This window comes from Panulirus ornatus, chromosome 10 (genome assembly GCF_036320965.1).
Source record: "Panulirus ornatus isolate Po-2019 chromosome 10, ASM3632096v1, whole genome shotgun sequence".
NCBI classification, from domain to species: domain Eukaryota; kingdom Metazoa; phylum Arthropoda; class Malacostraca; order Decapoda; family Palinuridae; genus Panulirus; species Panulirus ornatus.
Window position 1 is genome coordinate 46,406,027 of NC_092233.1, and position 20,186 is coordinate 46,426,212.

The 20,186-nt window shown below is 41.2% G+C and overlaps 1 protein-coding gene across 2 annotated transcripts in view; it reads right to left on the reverse strand.

Annotated features, from left to right (window-relative positions):
• LOC139750928 (TBC domain-containing protein kinase-like protein) overlaps positions 1-20,186 on the reverse strand; it is a 145,800-nt gene that overhangs the window by 76,223 nt on the left and 49,391 nt on the right. For both annotated transcript variants that reach the window (XM_071665840.1, XM_071665841.1), the window contains exon 2: positions 11,479-11,714. In XM_071665840.1, the coding sequence (XP_071521941.1) occupies positions 11,479-11,683 (205 nt within the window). In that variant the 5' untranslated portion in view covers positions 11,684-11,714. The remainder of the gene's footprint in view (positions 1-11,478; positions 11,715-20,186) is intronic.

Below are 20,186 nucleotides of genomic sequence, written 5' to 3' on the forward strand. Positions count from 1 at the left end.
TTCGCTGATGATACAGCGCTGGTGGCTGATTCATGTGAGAAACTGCAGAAGCTGGTGACGGAGTTTGGTAAAGTGTGTGAAAGAAGAAAGTTAAGAGTAAATGTGAATAAGAGCAAGGTTATTAGGTACAGTAGGGTAGAGGGTCAAGTCAATTGGGAGGTAAGTTTGAATGGAGAAAAACTGGAGGAAGTAAAGTGTTTTAGATATGTGGGAGTGGATCTGGCAGCGGATGGAACCATGGAAGCGGAAGTGAATCATAGGGTGGGGGAGGGGGCGAAAATCCTGGGAGCCTTGAAGAATGTGTGAAAGTCGAGAACATTATCTCGGAAAGCAAAAATGAGTATGTTTGAAGGAATAGTGGTTCCAACAATGTTGTATGGTTGTGAGGCGTGGGCTATGGATAGAGTTGTGCACAGGAGGGTGGATGTGCTAGAAATGAGATGTTTGAGGACAATGTGTGGTGTGAGGTGGTTTGATCAAGTAAGCAATGTAAGGGTAAGAGAGATGTGTGGAAATAAAAAGAGCGTGGTTGAGAGAGCAGAAGAGGGTGTTTTGAAATGGTTTGGGCACATGGAGAGAATGAGTGAGGAAAGATTGACCAAGAGGATATATGTGTTGGAGGTGGAGGGAACGAGGAGAAGTGGGAGACGAAATTGGAGGTGGAAAGATGGAGTGAAAAAGATTTTGAGTGATCGGGGCCTGAACATGCAGGAGGGTGAAAGGCGGTCAAGGAACAGAGTGAATTGGATCGATGTTGTATACCGGGGTTGACGTGCTGTCAGTGGATTGAATCAGGGCATGTGAAGCGTCTGGGGAAAACCATGGAAAGTTGTGTGGGGCCTGGATGTGGAAAGGGAGCTGTGGATTCCGGCATTATTGTGTGGCAGCTAGAGACTGAGTGTGAACGAATGGGGCCTTTGTTGGCTTTTCCTAGTGCTACCTCGCACACATGAGGGGGGAGGGGGAAGGTATTCCATGTGTGGCGAGGTGGCGATGGGAGTGAATGGGGGCAGACAGTGTGAATTGTGTGCATGGGTATATATGTATGTGTCTGTGTATGTATATATATATGTACATTGAGAGGTATAGGTATGTATATTTGCGTGTGTGGACGTGTGTGTGTATACGTTGTGTATGGGGGTGGGTTGGGCTATTTCTTTCATCTGTTTCCTTGCGCTACCTCGCAAACGCGGGAGACAGCGACTAAGCAAAATAAATAGAATAAATATATATACTATCCCTGGGGGTAGTGGATAAAGAATACTACCCATGTATTCCCTGCAACCCGTAGAAGGGGACTAAAATGGAAGGGAGCGGGGACTGGAAATCCTCCCCTTTCGTTTTTTAGTTTTCCTAAAGAAGGAACAGAGGAGGGGGCCAAGTGAGGATATTCCCTCAAAGGCTCAGTCCTCTGTTCTTAGAGCCACCTCGCTAATGCGGTAAATGGCGAATAGTATGAAAAAAAATATATATATATATATATATATTATTTTTATATTTATTTTGCTTTGTCGCTGTCTCCCGCATTTGCGAGGTAGCACAAGGAAACAGACGAAAGAAATGGCCCAACCCACCCCCATACACATGTATATACACACACGTCCACACACGCAAATATACATACCTATACATCTCAATGTACACATATATATAGACAGGGACACATACATATATACCCATGCACACAATTCACACTGTCTGCCTTTATTCATTCCCATCGCCACCTCGCCACACATCGAATACCATCCCCCTCCCCCTCATGTGTGCGAGGTAGCGCTAGGAAAAGACAACAGAGGCCTCATTCATTCATACTCAGTCTCTAGCAGTCATGCAATAATGCCCGAAACCACAGCTCCCTTTCAACATCCAGGCCCCACACAACTTTCCATAGTTTACCCCAGACGCTTCACATGCCCTGATTCAATCCACTGACAGCACGTCAACCCCGGTATACCACATCGATCCAATTCACTCTATTTCTTTCACCCTCCTGCATGTTCAGGCCCCAATCACTCAAAATCTATTTCACTCCATCTTTCCACCTCCAATTTGGTCTCCCACTTCTCCTCATTCCCTCCACCTCCGACACATATATCCTCTTGGTCAATCTTTCCTCACTCATTCTCTCCATGTGCCAAAACCATTTCAAAACACCCTCTTCTGATCTCTCAACAACGCTCTTTTTATTTCCACACATCTCTCTTACCCTTACGTTACTTACTCGATCCAACCACCTCACACCACACATTGTCCTCAAACATCTCATTTCCAGCACATCCACCCTCCAGTGCACAACTCTATCCATAGCCCACACCTTGCAACCATACAACATTGCTGGAAACGCTATTCATTCAAACATACCCATTTTTGCTTTCCGAGATAATGTTCTCGAGTTCCACACATTCTTCAAGGCCCCCAGGATTTTCGCCCCCTCCCCCATCCTATGATTCACTTACGCTTCCATGGTTCCATCTGCTGCCAGATCCACTCCCACATATCTAAAACACTTTACTTCCTCCAGTTTTTCTCCATTCAAACTTACCTCCCAATTGACTTGACCCTCAACCCTAATGTACCTAATAACCTTGCTCTTATTCACATTTACTCTTAACTTTCTTCTTTCACACACTTTACCAAACTCAGTCACCAGCTTCTGCAGTTTCTCACATGAATCAGCCACCAGCGCTGTATCATCAGCGAACAACAACTGACTCACTTCCCAAGCTCTCTCATCCACAACAGACTTCATACTTGCCCCTCTTTCCAAAACTCTTGCATTCACCTTCCTAACAACCCCATCCATAAACAAATTAAACAACCATGGAGACATCACACACCCCTGCCGCAAACCTACATTCACTGAGAACCAATGACTTTCCTCTCTTCCTACATGTACACATGCCTTACATCCTCGATAAAAACTTTTCACTGCTTTTAACAACTTGCCTCCCACACCATATATTCTTAATATCTTCCACAGAGCATCTCTATCAATTCTATCATATGCCTTCTCCAGATCCATAAATGCTACATACAAATCCATTTGCTTTTCTAAGTATTTCTCACATACATTCTTCAAGGCAAACACCTCATCCACACATCCTCTACCACTTCTGAAACCACACTGCTCTTCCCCAATCTGATGCTCTGTACATGCCTTCACCTTCTCAATCAATACCCTCCCATATAATTTACCATGAATACTCAACAAACTTATACCTCTGTAATTTGAGCACTCACTCTTATCCCCTTTGCCTTTGTACAATGGCACTATGCACGCATTCCGCTAATCCTCAGGCACCTCACCATGAGTCATACATACATTAAATAACCTTACCAACCAGTCAACAATACAGTCACCCCCTTTTTTAATAAATTCCACTGCAATACCATCCAAACCTGCTGCCTTGCTAGCTTTCATCTTCTGCAAAGCTTTTACTACCTCTTCTCTGTTTACCAAATCATTTTCCCTAACACTCTCACTTTGCACATCACATCGACCAAGACACCCTATATCTGCCACTCTATCATCAAACACATTCAACAAACCTTCAAAATACTCACTCCATCTCCTTCTCACCAAATTGGAGGTGGAAAGATGGAGTGAAAAAGATTTTGAGTGATCGGGGCCTGAACATGCAGGAGGGTGAAAGGCGGGCAAGGAATAGAGTTAATTGGATCGATGTGGGATACCGGGGTTGACGTGCTGTCAGTGGATTGAATCAGGGCATGTGGAGCGTCTGGGGTAAACCATGGAAAGTTGTGTGGGGCCTGGATGTGTAAAGGGAGCTGTGGTTTCGGGAATTATTGCGTGACAGCTGGAGACTGAGTGTGAACGAATGGGGCCTTTGTTATCTTTTCCTAGTGCTACCTCCCACACATGAGGGGGGAGGGGGATGGTATTCCATGTGTGGCGAGGTGGCGATGGGAATGAATAGGGGCAGGCAGTGTGAATTTTGTGCATGGGTATATATGTATGTGTCTGTGTGTGTATATATATGTGTACATTGAGATGTATAGGTATGTATATTTGCGTGTGTGGGCGTGTGTGTGTGTACATTGTGTATGGGTGTGGGTTGTGCCATTTTTTTCGTCTGTTTCCTTGCGCTACCTCGCAAACGTGGGAGACAGCGACAAAGCAAAATAAATAAATAATAAATATATATATATATATATATATATATATATATATATATATATATATATATATATATATATATATATATATATATATATATATATAAATATATATATATATATATATATATATATATATATATATATATATATATATATATATATATATATATATATATATATATATATATATATATATATATATATATCATCCCTGGGGATAGGGGAGAAAGAATACTTCCCACGTATTCCCTGCGTGTCGTAGAAGGCGACTAAAAGGGAAGGGAGCAGGGGGCTGGAAATCCTCCCCTCTCGTTTTTTTTTTTTTTTAATTATCCAAAAGAAGGAACAGAGAAGGGGGCCAGGTGAGGGTATTCCCTCAAAGGCCCAGTCCTCTGTTCTTAACGCTACCTCGCTATCGCAGGAAATGGCGAATAGTATAAAAAAAAAAATATATATATGTATATATATATATATATATATATATATATATATATATATATATATATATATATATATATATTATATAATTTATCTTTTTGCTTTGTCGCTGTCTCCCGCGTTAGCGAGGTAGTGCAAGGAAAGAGACGAAAGAATGGCCCAACCCACCCACATACACATGTATATGCATACACGTCCACACACGCATATATACATACCTATGCATCTCAATGTACACATATATATACACACACAGACATATACATATATACACATGTACATAATTCATACTGTCTGCCTTTATTCATTCCCACTGCCACCCCGCCACACATGGAATAACAACCCCCTCCCACCTCTTGTAAGAGAGGTAGCGCTAGGAAAAGATAACAAAGGCAAAATTCGTTCACACTAAGTCTCTAGCTGTCATGTAATAATGCACCGAAACCACAGCTCCCTGTCCACATCCAGGCCCCACAGAACTACCCATGGTTTACCCCAGATGCTTCACATGCCCTGGTTCAATCCACTGACAGCACATCGACCCCGGTATACAACATCGTTCCACTTCACTCTATTCCTTGCACGCCTTTCACCCTCCTGCATGTTCAGGCCCTGATCACTCAAAATCTTTTTCACTCCATCTTTCCACCTCCAATTTGGTCTCCCACTTCTCCTCATTCCCTCCACCTCCGATACATATATCCTCTTGGTCAATCTTTCCTCACTCATTCTCTCCATGTGACCAAACCACTTCAAAACACCCTCTTCTGCTCTCTCAACCACACTCTTTTTATTTCCACACATCTCTCTTATCCTTACATTACTTACTCGATCAAACCACCTCACACCACATATTGTCCTCAAACATCTCATTTCCCGCACATCCATCCTCCTGCGCACAACTCTATCCATAGCCCACGCCTCGCAACCATACAACATTGTTGAAAACACTATTCCTTCAAACATACCCATTTTTGCTTTCCGAGATAATGTTCTCGACTTCCACACATTTTTCAACGCTCCCAAAATTTTCGCCCCCTCCCCCAACCTATGATTCACTTCCGCTTCCATGGTTCCATCCGCTGCCAAATCCACTCCCAGATATCTAAAACGCTTTACTTCCTCCAGTTTTTCTCCATTCAAACTTACCTCCCAATTGACTTGACCCTCAACCCTACTGTACTCTTAACTTTACTCTTAACTTTCTTCTTCCACACACTTTACCAAGCTCAGTCACCAGCTTCTGCAGTTTCTCACATGAATCAGCCACCAGTGCTGTATCATCAGCGAACAACAACTAACGCACTTCCCAAGCTCTCTCATCCACAACAGACTGCATACTTGCCCCTCTTTCCAAAACTCTTGCATTCTCCTCCCTAACAACCCCATCCATAAACAAATTAAACAACCATGGAGACATCACACACCCCTGCCGCAAACCTACATTCACTGAGAACCAATCACTTTCCTCTCTTCCTACACGTACACATGCCTTACATCCTCGATAAAAACTTTTCACTGCCTCTAACAACTTGCCTCCCACACCATATATTCTTAATACCTTCCACAGAGCATCTCTATCAACTCTATCATATGCCTTCTCCAGATCCATAAATGCTACATACAAATCCAATTGCTTTTCTAAGTGTTCTCACATACATTCTTCAAAGCAAACACCTCATCCACACATCCTCTACCACTTCTGAAACCACACTGCTCTTCCCAAATCTGATGCTCTGTACATGCCTTTACCCTCTCAATCAATACCCTCCCATATAATTTACCATGAATACTCAACAAACTTATACCTCTGTAATTTGAGCACTCACTCTTATACCCTTTGCCTTTGTACAATGGCATTATGCAAGCATTCTGCCAATCCTCAGTCACCTCACCATGAATTATACATACATTAAATAACCTTACCAACCAGTCAACAATACAGTCACCCACTTTTTCAATAAATTCCACTGCAATACCATCCAAACCTGCTGCCTAACCAGCTTTCATCTTCCACAAAGCTTTTACTACCTCTTCTCTGTTTACCAAATCATTTTCCCTAACCCTCTCACTTTGCACACCACCTCGACCAAAACACCCTATATCTGCCACTCTATCATCAAACACATTCAACAAACCTTCAAAATACTCACTCCATCTCCTTCTCACATCACCACTACTTGTTATCACCTCGCCATTAGCCCCCTTCACTGAGGTTCCCATTTGCTCCAATGTCTTACGCACTTTATTTACCTCCTTCCAAAATATCTTTTTATTCTCCCTAAAATTTAATGATACTCTCTCATCCCAACTCTCATTTGCCCTCTTTTTCACTTCTTGCACCTTAATCTTGACCTTCTGCCTCTTTCTTTTATACATCTCCCACTCATTTGCATTATTTCCCTGCAAAAATCGTCCAAATGCCTCCCTCTTCTCTTTCACTAATAATCTTACTTCTTCATCCCACCACTCACTACCCTTTCTAATCAACCCACCTCCCACGCTTCTCATGCCACAAGCATGTTTTGCGCAAGCCATCACTGCTTCCCTAAATACCTCCCATTCCTCCCCTACTCCCCTTACCTCCTTTGTTCTCACCTTTTTCCATTCTGTACTCAGTCTCTCCTGGTACTTCCTCACACAAGTCTCCTTCAAATATTCACTTACTCTCACCACTCTCTTCACCCCAACATTCTCTCTGAAAACCTCTACAAATCTTCAGCTTCGTCTCCACAAGATAATGATCAAACATCCCTCCAGTTGCACCTCTCAGCACATTAACATCCAAAAGTCTCTCTTTCGCGCGCCTGTCAATTAACACGCTCTCTGGCCATCTCTCCTACTTACATACGTATACTTATGTACATCTCGCTTTTTAAACCAGGTATTCCCAATCACCAGTCCTTTTTCAGTACATAAATCTACAAGCTCTTCACCATTTCTATTTACAACACTGAACACCCCATGTATACAAATTATTCCCTCAACTACCACATTACTCACCTTTGCATTCAAATCACCGATCCCTATAACCCGATCTTGTGCATCAAAACCACTAACACACTCATTCAGCTGCTCCCAAAACACTTGCCTCTCATGATCTTTCTTCTCATGCCCAGGTGCATATGCACCAATAATCACCCATCTCTCTCCCTCAACTTTCAGTTTTACCCATGTCAATCTAGAATTTACTTTCTTACACTCTATCACATACTCCCACAACTCCTGTTTCAGGAGCCGTGCTACTCCTTCCCTTGCTCTTGTCCTCTCACTAACCCCTGACTTTACTCCCAAGACATTCCCAAACCACTCTTCCCCTTTACCCTTGAGCTTCGTTTCACTGAGAGCAAAAACATCCAGGTTCCTTTCCTGAAACATACAACCTATCTCTCCTTTTTTCTCATCTTGGTTACATCCACACAGATTTAGACACCCCAATCTGAGCCTTCGAGGAGGATGAGCACTCCCTGCGTGACTCCTTCTTCTGTTTCCCCGTTTAGAAAGTTAAAATATACAGAGAAGAGGGAGTAAAAGCTTTGCAGAAGATGAAAGCTAGCAAGGCAGCTGGTTTGGATGGTATTGCAGTGGAATTTATTAAAAAAAGGGGGTGACTATTGTTGACTGGTTGGTAAGGTTATTTAATGTATGTATGATTCATGGCGAGGTGCCTAAGGATTGGCGGAATATCTGCATAGTGCCATTATACAAAGGTGAGTGCTCAAATTACAGAGGTATAAATTTGTTGAGTATTCCTGGGAAATTATATGGGAGGGTATTGATTGAGAGGGTGAAGATGGGGAAGAGCAGTGTGGTTTCAGAAGTGGGAGAGGATGTGTGGATCAGGTGTTTGTTTTGAAGAATGTATGTGAGAAATACTTAGAAAAACAAATGGATTTGTATGTAGCATTTATGGATCTGGAGAAGGCATATGATAGAGTTGACAGAGATGCTCTGTGGAAGGTATTAAGAATATATGGTGTGGGATGCAAGTTGTCAGAAGCAGTGAAAAGTTTTTATAGAGGATGTAAGGCATGTGTAAGTGTAGGAAGAGAGGAAAGTGATTGGTTCTCAGTGAATGTAGGTTTGCGGCAGGGGTGTGTGATGTCTCCATGGTTGTTTAATTTGTTTATGGATAGGGTTGTTATGGAGGTGAATGCAAGAGTTTTCGAAAGGGGCAAGTACGTAGTCTGTTGTGGATGAGAGAGCATGGGAAGTGAGTCAGTTGTTGTTCGCTGATGATACAGCACTGGTGGCTGATTCATGTGAGAAACTGCAGAAGCTGGTGACTGAGTTTGGTAAAGTGTGTGAAAGAAGAAAGTTGAGAGTAAATGTGAATAAGAGCAAGGTTATTAGGTACAGTAGGGTGGAGAGTCAAGTCAATTAGGAGGTATATTTGAATGGAGAAAAACTGGAGGAAGTGAAGTGTTTTAGATATCTGGGAGTGGATTTGGCAGCAGATGGAACCATGGAAGCGGAAGTGAATCATAGGGTGGGGGAGGGAGCGAGAATTCTGGGAGCGTTGAAGAATGTGTGGAAGTCGAAAGCATTATCTCGGAAAGCAAAAATAGGTATGTTTGAAGGAATAGTGGTTCCAACAATGTTATATGGTTGTGAGGCATGGGCTATAGATAGAGTTGTGCAGAGGAGGGTGGATGTGCTGGAAATGAGATGTTTGAGGACAATATGTGGTGTGAGGTGGTTTATTCGAGTAAGTAATAATAGGGCAAGAGAGATGTGTGGTAATAAAAAGAGTGTGGTTGAGAGAGCAGAAGAGGATGTTTTGAAATGGTTTGGTCACATGGAGAGAATGAGTGAGGAAAGAATGACCAGGAGGATATATGTGTCAGAGGTGGAGGGAACGAGGAGAAGTGGGAGACCAAATTGGAGGTGGAAAGATGTAGTGAAAAAGATTTTGAGTGATCGGGGCCTGAATATACAGGAGGGTGAAAGGCGTGCAAGGAATAGAGTGAATTGGAACGATCTGGTATACTGGGGCCGACGTGCTGTCAATGGTTTGAACCTGGGCATGTGAAGCGTCTGGGGTAAACCATGGAAAGTTGTGTGGGGCCTGGATGTGGAAAGCTAGCAGTGGTTTCGGTGCATTATTACATGACAGCTAGAGACTGAGTGTGAACGAATGTGGCCTTTGTTGTCTTTTCCTAGCACTACCTCACACACATGAGGGGGGAGGGGGTTGTTATTTCATGTGTGACGAGATGGCGATGGGAATTAATAGAGACAGAGAGTATGAATTATGTACATGTGTATATATGTATATGTCTGTGTGTATATATATATATATATATATGTATATGTTTATATGTTATATATGTTTATTCCCTGGGGATAGGGGTGAAAGAATACTTCCCACATATTCCCTGTGTGTCGTAGAAGGCGACTAAAAGGGAAGGGAGCGGGGGGGCTGGAAATCCTCCCCTCTCGTTTATTTTTTTTTATTTTTTTTTTTTCCAAAAAGAAAGAACAGAGAAGAGGGCCAGGTGAGGATATTCCCTCAAAGGCCAAGTCCTCTGTTCTTAACGCTACCTTGCTATCGTGGGAAATGGTGAATAGTATGAAAAAGAAAAAAAAAAATGTTGAGATGTATAGGTATGTATATTTGCATGTGTGGATGTGTATGTATATGCATGTGTATGTGGGTGGGTTGGGCCATTCTTTCGTCTGTTTCCTTGCGCTACCTCACTAACGCGGGAGACAGCGACAAAGCAAAATAAAATATAAAAATAATTTGATCTATTTGTTTTCCTTTGTATATAGCTGTGCGTCTGTGTTTTTTCATGTCTATGTGTATATTCTTGTGCATTCTGATATTGTATGTAGTTGTATATGTGTTGTATATGTATGTTTTTGTAGTTTTTTCATAACATGCATATATGAGAAAATATTTTTCTGTCATTCTTATTTTTCTTTTCTTCGTATAGGAAAGTCATCTGAGATGAACTGCACAGTCCAAAGGCCAAAAGAGGTTACTCTATTTAATTTCTCTGTAATACAGTAATCTTACATTATTTGAAGAAAAACATATATTAATTGCATTTCATCTTCATTAAAAATTAGAGTATATTCAGTGTCTACAAAAAACCTGGGTTGCCTTCACCCTACATTTCCAAGGTGACTCATACTTACATTTTAGTACTTACTTTTTCATGTCTCCTTTGGCCTTGATTACCATCTGCAGATATATAGGCATGGAACTGGCAAGGTTTCAGATGTATTCTAGGTCCATCTTTTGTGTCTATAAGGTCCTGATCTCCTAAATGAGGTGTTGCAGGAAGTTGCCAACTGAACTGTGTGCAGAGTGCCTACTGTGCCAAGATATTTCACATGAACCCCCATTCTCTTACTCCCAGTTGAGAATTCAGGCTTCCTCTGACTTAGAAAGGTAACAGCCAATTATCTTGAAGCACAGACAGAAGAAATACAGCACCCAGAAGTGAAATTCTCAGAGGCAGCCAGGAAGAATAAAGAAAGAACATCCTTCCCTAAAGATAGCCTGAGGCACTCTGAGGCAGTTGATCACACCATTAGAAACACTAGTCCCAGCAACCAGATGTATGAAGATTTCACCTTGAGAGCATCATGTGCTTGTACCCTAAACAAACTTTAGCCATGTATTGCCTTTGAAAATATCTGGAGGACACACACTGTCTTTGATGACACTACAGATTTTTGTCTCCTCGTGTTACATTAGTGATGAAAAATACAGCAAACATGATGAGTCTTCTGTGACATCATAAACACTACATCTCTCTCTCCTGCACATTAACCATAGGTCTTTGCATTTATAGTATCATAAAAAATTCTGTAGTGTGCTGCTTAAACACTAAGTCTGTCCAATGAATATATAATAAAAAAATGATTCAATCATCCACAGAAACTCACCATGTTTTCCTCTGTGAATATCCACATATGAACATAAATGGGGGTGGTTGATGAGGTGCAAGGCTCGAGCTCGACCATAGATTCGTATTGAGTTTGGTGTTAGTGGCAAACCATTGCTACCACATGACTCACTAGGGTGAGCAGAGGCAAAGAAGGTGGATGCACCCAGGTGTGCCAGACCCAGCTTTGGATTTGCTGGATACATCTTAACTACTTATTTTCAGGAATGAGACAATCTGTGGAAAAAAAATCAGGTACAGTGCGTGAACAAGGTCTTTAGCAAAATGGGAATTCACTGGTGAATACATTTCATTAATTACATTAATTAGAATACAATGCAGAGATGAAACCTTCATTAAAAAGAGTTAAATATTGAATTTCTTGGATATTCTAATTATATTTATTTTCTTTTTATTATACTTTGTTGCTGTCTCCCGCGTTTGCGAGGTAGCGCAAGGAAACAGACGAAAGAAATGGCCCAACCCCGCCCCATACACATGTATATACATACGTCCACACACGCAAATATACATACCTACACAGCTTTCCATGGTTTACCCCAGACGCTTCACATGCCTTGATTCAATCCACTGACAGCACGTCAACCCCGGTATACCACATCGCTCCAATTCACTCTATTCCTTGCCCTCCTTTCACCCTCCTGCATGTTCACGCCCCGATCACACAAAATCTTTTTCACTCCATCTTTCCACCTCCAATTTGGTCTCCCTCTTCTCCTCGTTCCCTCCACCTCCGACACATATATCCTCTTGGTCAATCTTTCCTCACTCATTCTCTCCATGTGCCCAAACCACTTCAAAACACCCTCTTCTGCTCTCTCAACCACGCTCTTTTTATTTCCACACATCTCTCTTACCCTTACGTTACTCACTCGATCAAACCACCTCACACCACACATTGTCCTCAAACATCTCATTTCCAGCACATCCATCCTCCTGCGCACAACTCTATCCATAGCCCACGCCTCGCAACCATACAACATTGTTGGAACCACTATTCCTTCAAACATACCCATTTTTGCTTTCCGAGATAATGTTCTCGACTTCCACACATTCTTCAAGGCCCCCAGAATTTTCGCCCCCTCCCCCACCCTATGATCCACTTCCGCTTCCATGGTTCCATCCGCTGCCAGATCCACTCCCACATATCTAAAACACTTCACTTCCTCCAGTTTTTCTCCATTCAAACTCACCTCCCAATTGACTTGACCCTCAACCCTACTGTACCTAATAACCTTGCTCTTATTCACATTTACTCTTAACTTTCTTCTTCCACACACTTTACCAAACTCAGTCACCAGCTTCTGCAGTTTCTCACATGAATCAGCCACCAGCGCTGTATCATCAGCGAACAACAACTGACTCACTTCCCAAGCTCTCTCATCCCCAACAGACTTCATACTTGCCCCGCTTTCCAAAACTCTTGCATTTACCTCCCTAACAACCCCATCCATAAACAAATTAAACAACCATGGAGACATCACACACCCCTGCCGCAAACCTACATTCACTGAGAACCAATCACTTTCCTCTCTTCCTACACGTACACATGCCTTACATCCTCGATAAAAACTTTTCACTGCTTCTAACAACTTTCCTCCCACACCATATATTCTTAATACCTTCCACAGAGCATCTCTATCAACTCTATTATATCTTCACTTTAATACACAGGAAATATGTAAAATGCACTGCATGCAAGAAGACTGCATGATAAGAGTCCTTGTCCCAGGTCATGTGTATGAATGTGAGAATTTACTTTTCCTTTAGCACATATGAGAAACAATTAAGATCAGTGAAGATGGATAACAAGTGTAGCTCAGCAGGAATAAGGAAAACAGGAAAGAAAGGAGAAATTAGAGAGATATGTGGTGTGATGAATCTGTCATACTTATCTTCAAATACTTATATTCAAATACTTATTATGCTTATGTAAAATGATATAACCATATAAGAAATACAGATGATGATAGAAAGGTTTAAAAGTTCTAAGACAGCAGTCAAAAGTATGAGATGAGGTGGACCACAAAAAATAAGCTTTGAGCCTCAGAAAAGCATGTTTTTAAACTAAAAACCTCAGTAACCTTTCACCTATGGAGTTTTCCTATAGCTGATGTAGTCATGTAGCTAACACTGGCATCTTCAGCAAGCATGGAAAAAAGGAAAAAGAAACAGTGCCTTGCTTTAAGCATATAATTTTTCTTTTTTATGTATCCTGAAGCTGGAGTGACAAAATTACTTAAATACACCAACTAATGCTGTACCATGCACCCTATCCAAGATATCACATTTCTGAATTCACCACTCAGCTCTCTGTACCACCAGTCTCAAACCCTTGGAGTTCACCTTAAGGTTAGCCACTCTCTTCAAGGGATTGTAGTGGGGGCATGTAGGGGTGACGAGAAAATGAGGATTCTAAAACAGTGAGTTTTGAAAAATGAAAAACTGTTTCTCTCTAGGACAATGGCCAAAGAGGGATCAGAGAACTCTAAACCCTTACCTTGCAGTGAAATAATGCCTCTCCCATCCCTTGCTAATCCCTTATTTAGCATTTGCAGCCTACAGCGCAATTTGGATATACCCCTCTAACAATCAGGTACCTCCACTTGGCAATGATTTCATTGTTCTGCTAGTCTTCACTGGCTACTTAGCAGCCACAAGTACTCAACACATTCACAAAGATTCTCCCAATAAATGTACAATCCAGCCTCAACATGCTTGGTACTCAGTTCTTAGCGATGGCACTAGACCCCCCCATCCCCCATCCAATTCACTCCATAGCTAGTCAATAACCACAGATAAAAGCCTAAACCGGCCTTACATTTCAGTAACTTCCACTCTCAGATCCCTTGCTCTCAGCAAACGTAATACTAATAAAACATAATAAATTAAAATTACCCATGAAGCACCAAACAACCGCCCTCTTTACTTAGTCTTCAACATCACTCCACAAGACATACATCCAACTGAAACCACACTCCCAAAACAAAGGTCACTTTCTTTTCTATGTTCTGGATGTCAACAATCCTTGTATCACTATAAACGCTGATTCCTGACATCCAAATACCCTTCATGCCCAGGATGCAAATACCACAATGAAGATACTGAACACTTACGCCTCAAATGTGCCACTCTCTTCCTACATAGATACACCCACAACATCAAGACAAAAGAGTTAATCATTTAGAAGATCGCCACTTAATAAACAGCTGTCAGTATGGTTTTTGATGAAAACATTGATGCTTGACATATCTGCTTAATTTCTTTTGTGATAATCAACATGTTTCATGAAAATGAAGCAGGTACTTTCACCTATCTAGATATTCAGAAAGCAATCAATAAGGTTCAGCTTGACAATGACTATGAAAAATGTTACATGGTATAGGTAAGGTTGTGTCTATTCTTTCTGCCTCATCCACACATGGACTACTAACATTCTGTTCATAAACATACAATCTCTCCTTGTCATACATAACACTTGACAACACTTAACTCACGCACTCATCCTTCATGAATCTAGATTTTTCTACGATAAGCAATATTTGCTTGCCCTGCCTTTTGGCAAAATGGTGAGAGCAATAGACAGAAGTAGTAGGTAGGACATTTAGGCAAGAACATTAGGTAGAAACATGTGGTGGAAGTGTGGAAGTAAAAGGTAGGAACTTTAGGAAGGAGCATTAGGTAAAGGTAGTCAGTAGGAACATTAGGTAGGAGCCTCTGCAAACAATGCATTAGAGTTGCACTCTGCCAGTGGCCTGTTAAGGGTGAGGCACTGAAGGATAAGAAGTGGTACTTGAGTTCACTAACAATGGAAACTCTATTGCCATGGTCAACCCCTTGAGGGAAATCCATCTGGGAACAGGAATCTGAGATATAGATAGATGCCTACTTTTCCAGTACTGTTTTACATTTTTCTCAGGAATCTTGTTTATGACTGACTGGAAATTATGTCTTCTCATTGTGGTATTGTTCTTGTGTGTTGCTGAAATCTAATAAAGTAGCAGCAATGAAAACAATAGAATGTTAGTCAACCATTTACAGCATAACATATACATAGTGGCTTATTTTCATCATTTGTGTAACAGCTATACTGATCATATGGATAACACAGCTTTGAGTGTTGATGTTATTAAGAAAAGGCTTTTCCATTTAGCTGTATTTTTTTGCAGCATATATATGCTAATTGTTGCATCCCTTGGAGGTATACTACCCATTTTATCAATGATGTGATAACTATCCTCTAGGATCAGGCTGTAATTGAAACAGCAAGGCTCTTGCTGATAATACTCAGCTGCTGGTTTGGTATTTTTCATTTAAGTTTTCACCATGATCCATTTTTTATACAATTTTAGGTATATAGGAATCTGTCAATTTTGGAAAACTTATTATGAATAAATGATCTTAAAGTATTTCTTTGTCACACATGACAACACTTAACTAACACAGTCTATTCTTTGTAACAACAGATTCTTTTGGCATTATATGTTGGCCGGTCTTTTGGCAAAGTGATAGTACGTAGGAACATTAAGGAAGGAGCATTAGGTAGAGGTAGTAGGTAGGAATATTAGACAGGAGTATTAAGTAGAAGCTGTCAGTAGGAACATTAGGTAGGAACCTCTGCAAACGCTATGCTAGACTTGCCCTCTGCCAGTGACCTGATAAAGGTGAGGCACTAAAGGCTAAGAAGTGGCATGAGAGTTCACTAGTAATGGAGACTCTATTGCCATGGCCACCCCCATGAGGGAGTTCTAGAAAGGAACAGGCATCAGAGATACAGACACAGAGATAGATAGATAGATAGGTAGATGTACTTTGGTGGTTAAAAAATTGGATGACTAGCCAGCCATACACAAAGAGCAAGGACTATTGGCCAAGCCTCACAATGGTTGGGAGTAACAAGTAATGTGCCACACAAATTAGTCATGGAGCCAATTTTTTTTCTCACACATACATTAATGATGCTGCGATGGTCTTATTGGGTGATATGAATGTGAAAGTGGGATGTGATGAAATTGTTAAGATAGTTGGTATATCGGGAGTGCCTGGAGTAAATGAGAATGGAAGTTATCTTGATGATATTTGTGCTGAGAAGGGTTCACTCCGTGCAAACATCTTTTTTCAGCACAAAATGATCGACAGATATACATGGATGAGAAATGATGGAAGAGAAGAGCAAAAGGCTTTGACTGACTATGTGGCAATGGAAGAAAGACTTGAGAAAGGCCATGTGAGAGGATTCTTTGGAGACTTTGACAATACTGCAATTCTTGTTGGGATGAGGATCAGGGAGAAGTGAGGGTATGGTGTACAGAAGAATGGAGAGTTAAAACTGTTGGCAAATGAGATGAATCAGAAAAATGCTGGAAGGAGTATGAAAGAAAGGTAACAGAGAGCTTAGACAGAAGTGCAGTGAATGTAGGGATGTAGTCGCATGTGAATGAAGAGTTTAAAATGTTTACAGAAATACTAAAAAAGGTTGTAGAATTAGTAGTTGGATACAAGGTCGTGAGATATAGGAATAAAAAGGGCGATGAGCGGTGACAGAAGAGATTAGAAATACTTTGGAAATGCTGTGGAAGAGAAGAAAAAGGCATATGGTAGATTGCCTGACTGGAATGTACCAGTGGAAGTTCAGCAAAGGAGGAGGGAAGGATATAAAATATGCAAACAGAAAGTTAAGAAACTGATAAAGGAAAGCAAAGAAAGAAATAAAGATATTGGAAGAAAGTTAAGTGAAAAGTTTTGGGATAAGAAACTATACTGGAAGGAGTTGAAAAAGGAAAGCAGTGGATGTAAGAGTGGAAATGTTCATGTAAGGAGTAAGGAAGGGGAGTTACAGAATCAAAAGGAGGAAGTGAAGAGAAGAACTGATGAATGCTGGAGAAGGGTAGGCAGCAGTTATTACATGCATGGGTATGGAGGATGGAAGGAAGAGGATACAGGTGCAAGGGCCTATAGCAAAAATGAAGGTACGAAGGGCAATAATGAGGCTAAATGTAGGAAAGGCACCTGGAGTGGATGGGGTTATGGCTGAAATGCTGAAGTATAGAGGGGAAACTCTGATAGATTGGATGCATGATATATAATTCAGCACTGAAACAAAAGGTTGTGGCTAAGGATTGGGTGAAAGCTATAATTGTTCTTTTATTCCAAGGAAAAGGTGCCAAGGATGTATGCAGCAACTATAGAGGAATAAGTCTGTTAAGTATACCAGGAAAAGTGTAAACAAAAATGTTAATTGATATAGTAATGGATGTGGCTGAATGCAGAATAAGTGAAGAGCAAAGGGGTTTTAAGAAAAGTAGGGGATGTGTGGATCAGATTTTTGTGGTAAAGATGACCAAGGGAAAGTATTTAGTGATAGGTAAGAAGTTGGATGCAGCTTTTATGCATCTGGAGAAAGTGTATGATGGAGTTATGTGGAATGCTTTATGGGATGTGTTAAGGATATATGGTGTAGGGGAAACTGTTGGATGGTGTGAAAGCCTTCAACAGACACTCAAATGGACGTGTAAGAGCAAATGGAAAGTTGGGTAAAATCTTGGGATACATGTAGGTGTGAGGCAGGGATAAGTAATGTCATCTTGGCTTTTTAATACATATGAGCTAGGAGTGATAAGAGAGATGAAAGCAAAAGTCAGTTAGGAAAAAGGGTGCAGAGATGGAGTGTGGTGGTGAGATATGGTGAAAAGTAGCAAGTTGTTTGCGGATGATACTGTGATGTTTGCTGAGAGTGAAGAGGAGTTGCAGAAGGTTGTAAGTATGTTTTATGTGTGCAAGCAAAGGCAACTGAAAGTAAATGCAAGTAAAAGTAAAGAAATGGTGTTTGAAAGAAAACAGTGAAAGTATAGATTCTGTAAATCCTTAAAGAGTGGATGAAGAAAGTGTACTCAATTGTGCTTTGGATATGGGGTGGGGGAGAAAGAGTGGAAAAAGAGAGAGAATTGAAGTATTTAGGAACTGTCATGGGTAACTTTGGTGATATGGAAGGAGAGATATGGGAGAGAGGCAGTACAGGGTAGAAAAGTCACTAGGTTTCTTAATAGAACAATAAAGGGTATAGGTGTAAGTATGGAAAAGAAGGGAGGATTAAGGGGCAGCACAGCCCTCCTAACCCCAACCTATGCAGCCAAAACATGGACATTGAATGAGTCACAGTAGTCAAGAATCCAGGCTGTGGAAATGAGCTATTTGAGGAGACCATGTTGTGTGACTAGACTGAATGAAGAAAGAAATGAAGGGGTGTATGTGGGATGTGGTATGGCAGGAAATGCAAAGGGAATGAATTGTGAAGTGGTAGAATGGGTGATGTGTAATACTTTTAGGTGGCTTGAACATCTGGGAAGAATGCAAGCCTGGGTGGTTACAATCAAAGAGGATGGTGTGAGAGGAAAACCACCTGTGACATAGGCAAATAGGTTGGAGGACTGGAGGGAGAGAAATAGTGGAAGAATACATAAAATAGTGTATGCAAGAGGCTTGTAAGGACATGGACAATCTTTTGCTGTGGCCACACTTTGATGGAAGTTCCCAGATGAATGTGTCAAAGCTATAGAAAGACAGATAGATAGATAGATAGATAGATAGATAGATAGATAGATAGATAGATTGACAGATAGATATATAGATAGATAGATGAGGTATCAAAACTGAAAGATAAATTGGGCTGACAAATAAATCAAAAAAACTTGGCTGGAAAATAACTCTCACAAAAAAGAGTGAACATCTATATTATTACTATTATACTTGATCATTGTTTTCTGCATCAGCCAGGTATCGCCAGGGAACTGACGAAGAGAGATCCATCTACTCATATTTCTTTTTTTTTTTTTTTTTTGCTTTGTCGCTGTCTCCCGCGTTTGCGAGGTAGCGCAAGGAAAAAGACGAAAGAAATGGCCAAACCCACCCCTATACACATGTATATACATACGTCCACACACGCAAATATACATATACAGCTTTCCATGGTTTACCCCAGACGCTTCACATGCCCTGATTCAATCCACTGACAGCACGTCAACCCCGGTATACCACATCGATCCAATTCACTCTATTCCTTGCCCTCCTTTCACCCTCCTGCATGTTCAGGCCCCAATCACACAAAATCTTTTTCACTCCATCTTTCCACCTCCAATTTGGTCTCCCACTTCTCCTCATTCCCTCCACCTCCGACACATATATCCTCTTGGTCAATCTTTCCTCACTCATTCTCTCCATGTGCCCAAACCATTTCAAAACACCCTCTTCTGCTCTCTCAACCATGCTCTTTTTATTTCCACATATCTCTCTTACCCTTACGTTACTTACTCGATCAAACCACCTCACACCACACATTGTCCTCAAACATCTCATTTCCAGCACATCCATCCTCCTGTGCACAACTCTATCCATAGCCCATGCCTCGCAACCATACAACATTGTTTGAACCACTATTCCTTCAAACATACCCATTTTTGCTTTCCGAGATAATGTTCTCAACTTCCACACATTCTTCAAGGCTCCCAGGATTTTCACCTCCTCCCCCACCCTATGATCCACTTCCGCTTCCATGGTTCAATCCACTGCCAGATCCACTCCCAGATATCTAAAACACTTCACTTCCTCCAGTTTTTCTCCATTCAAACTTACCTCCCAATTGACTTGACCATCAACCCTAATGTACCTAATAACCTTGCTCTTATTCACATT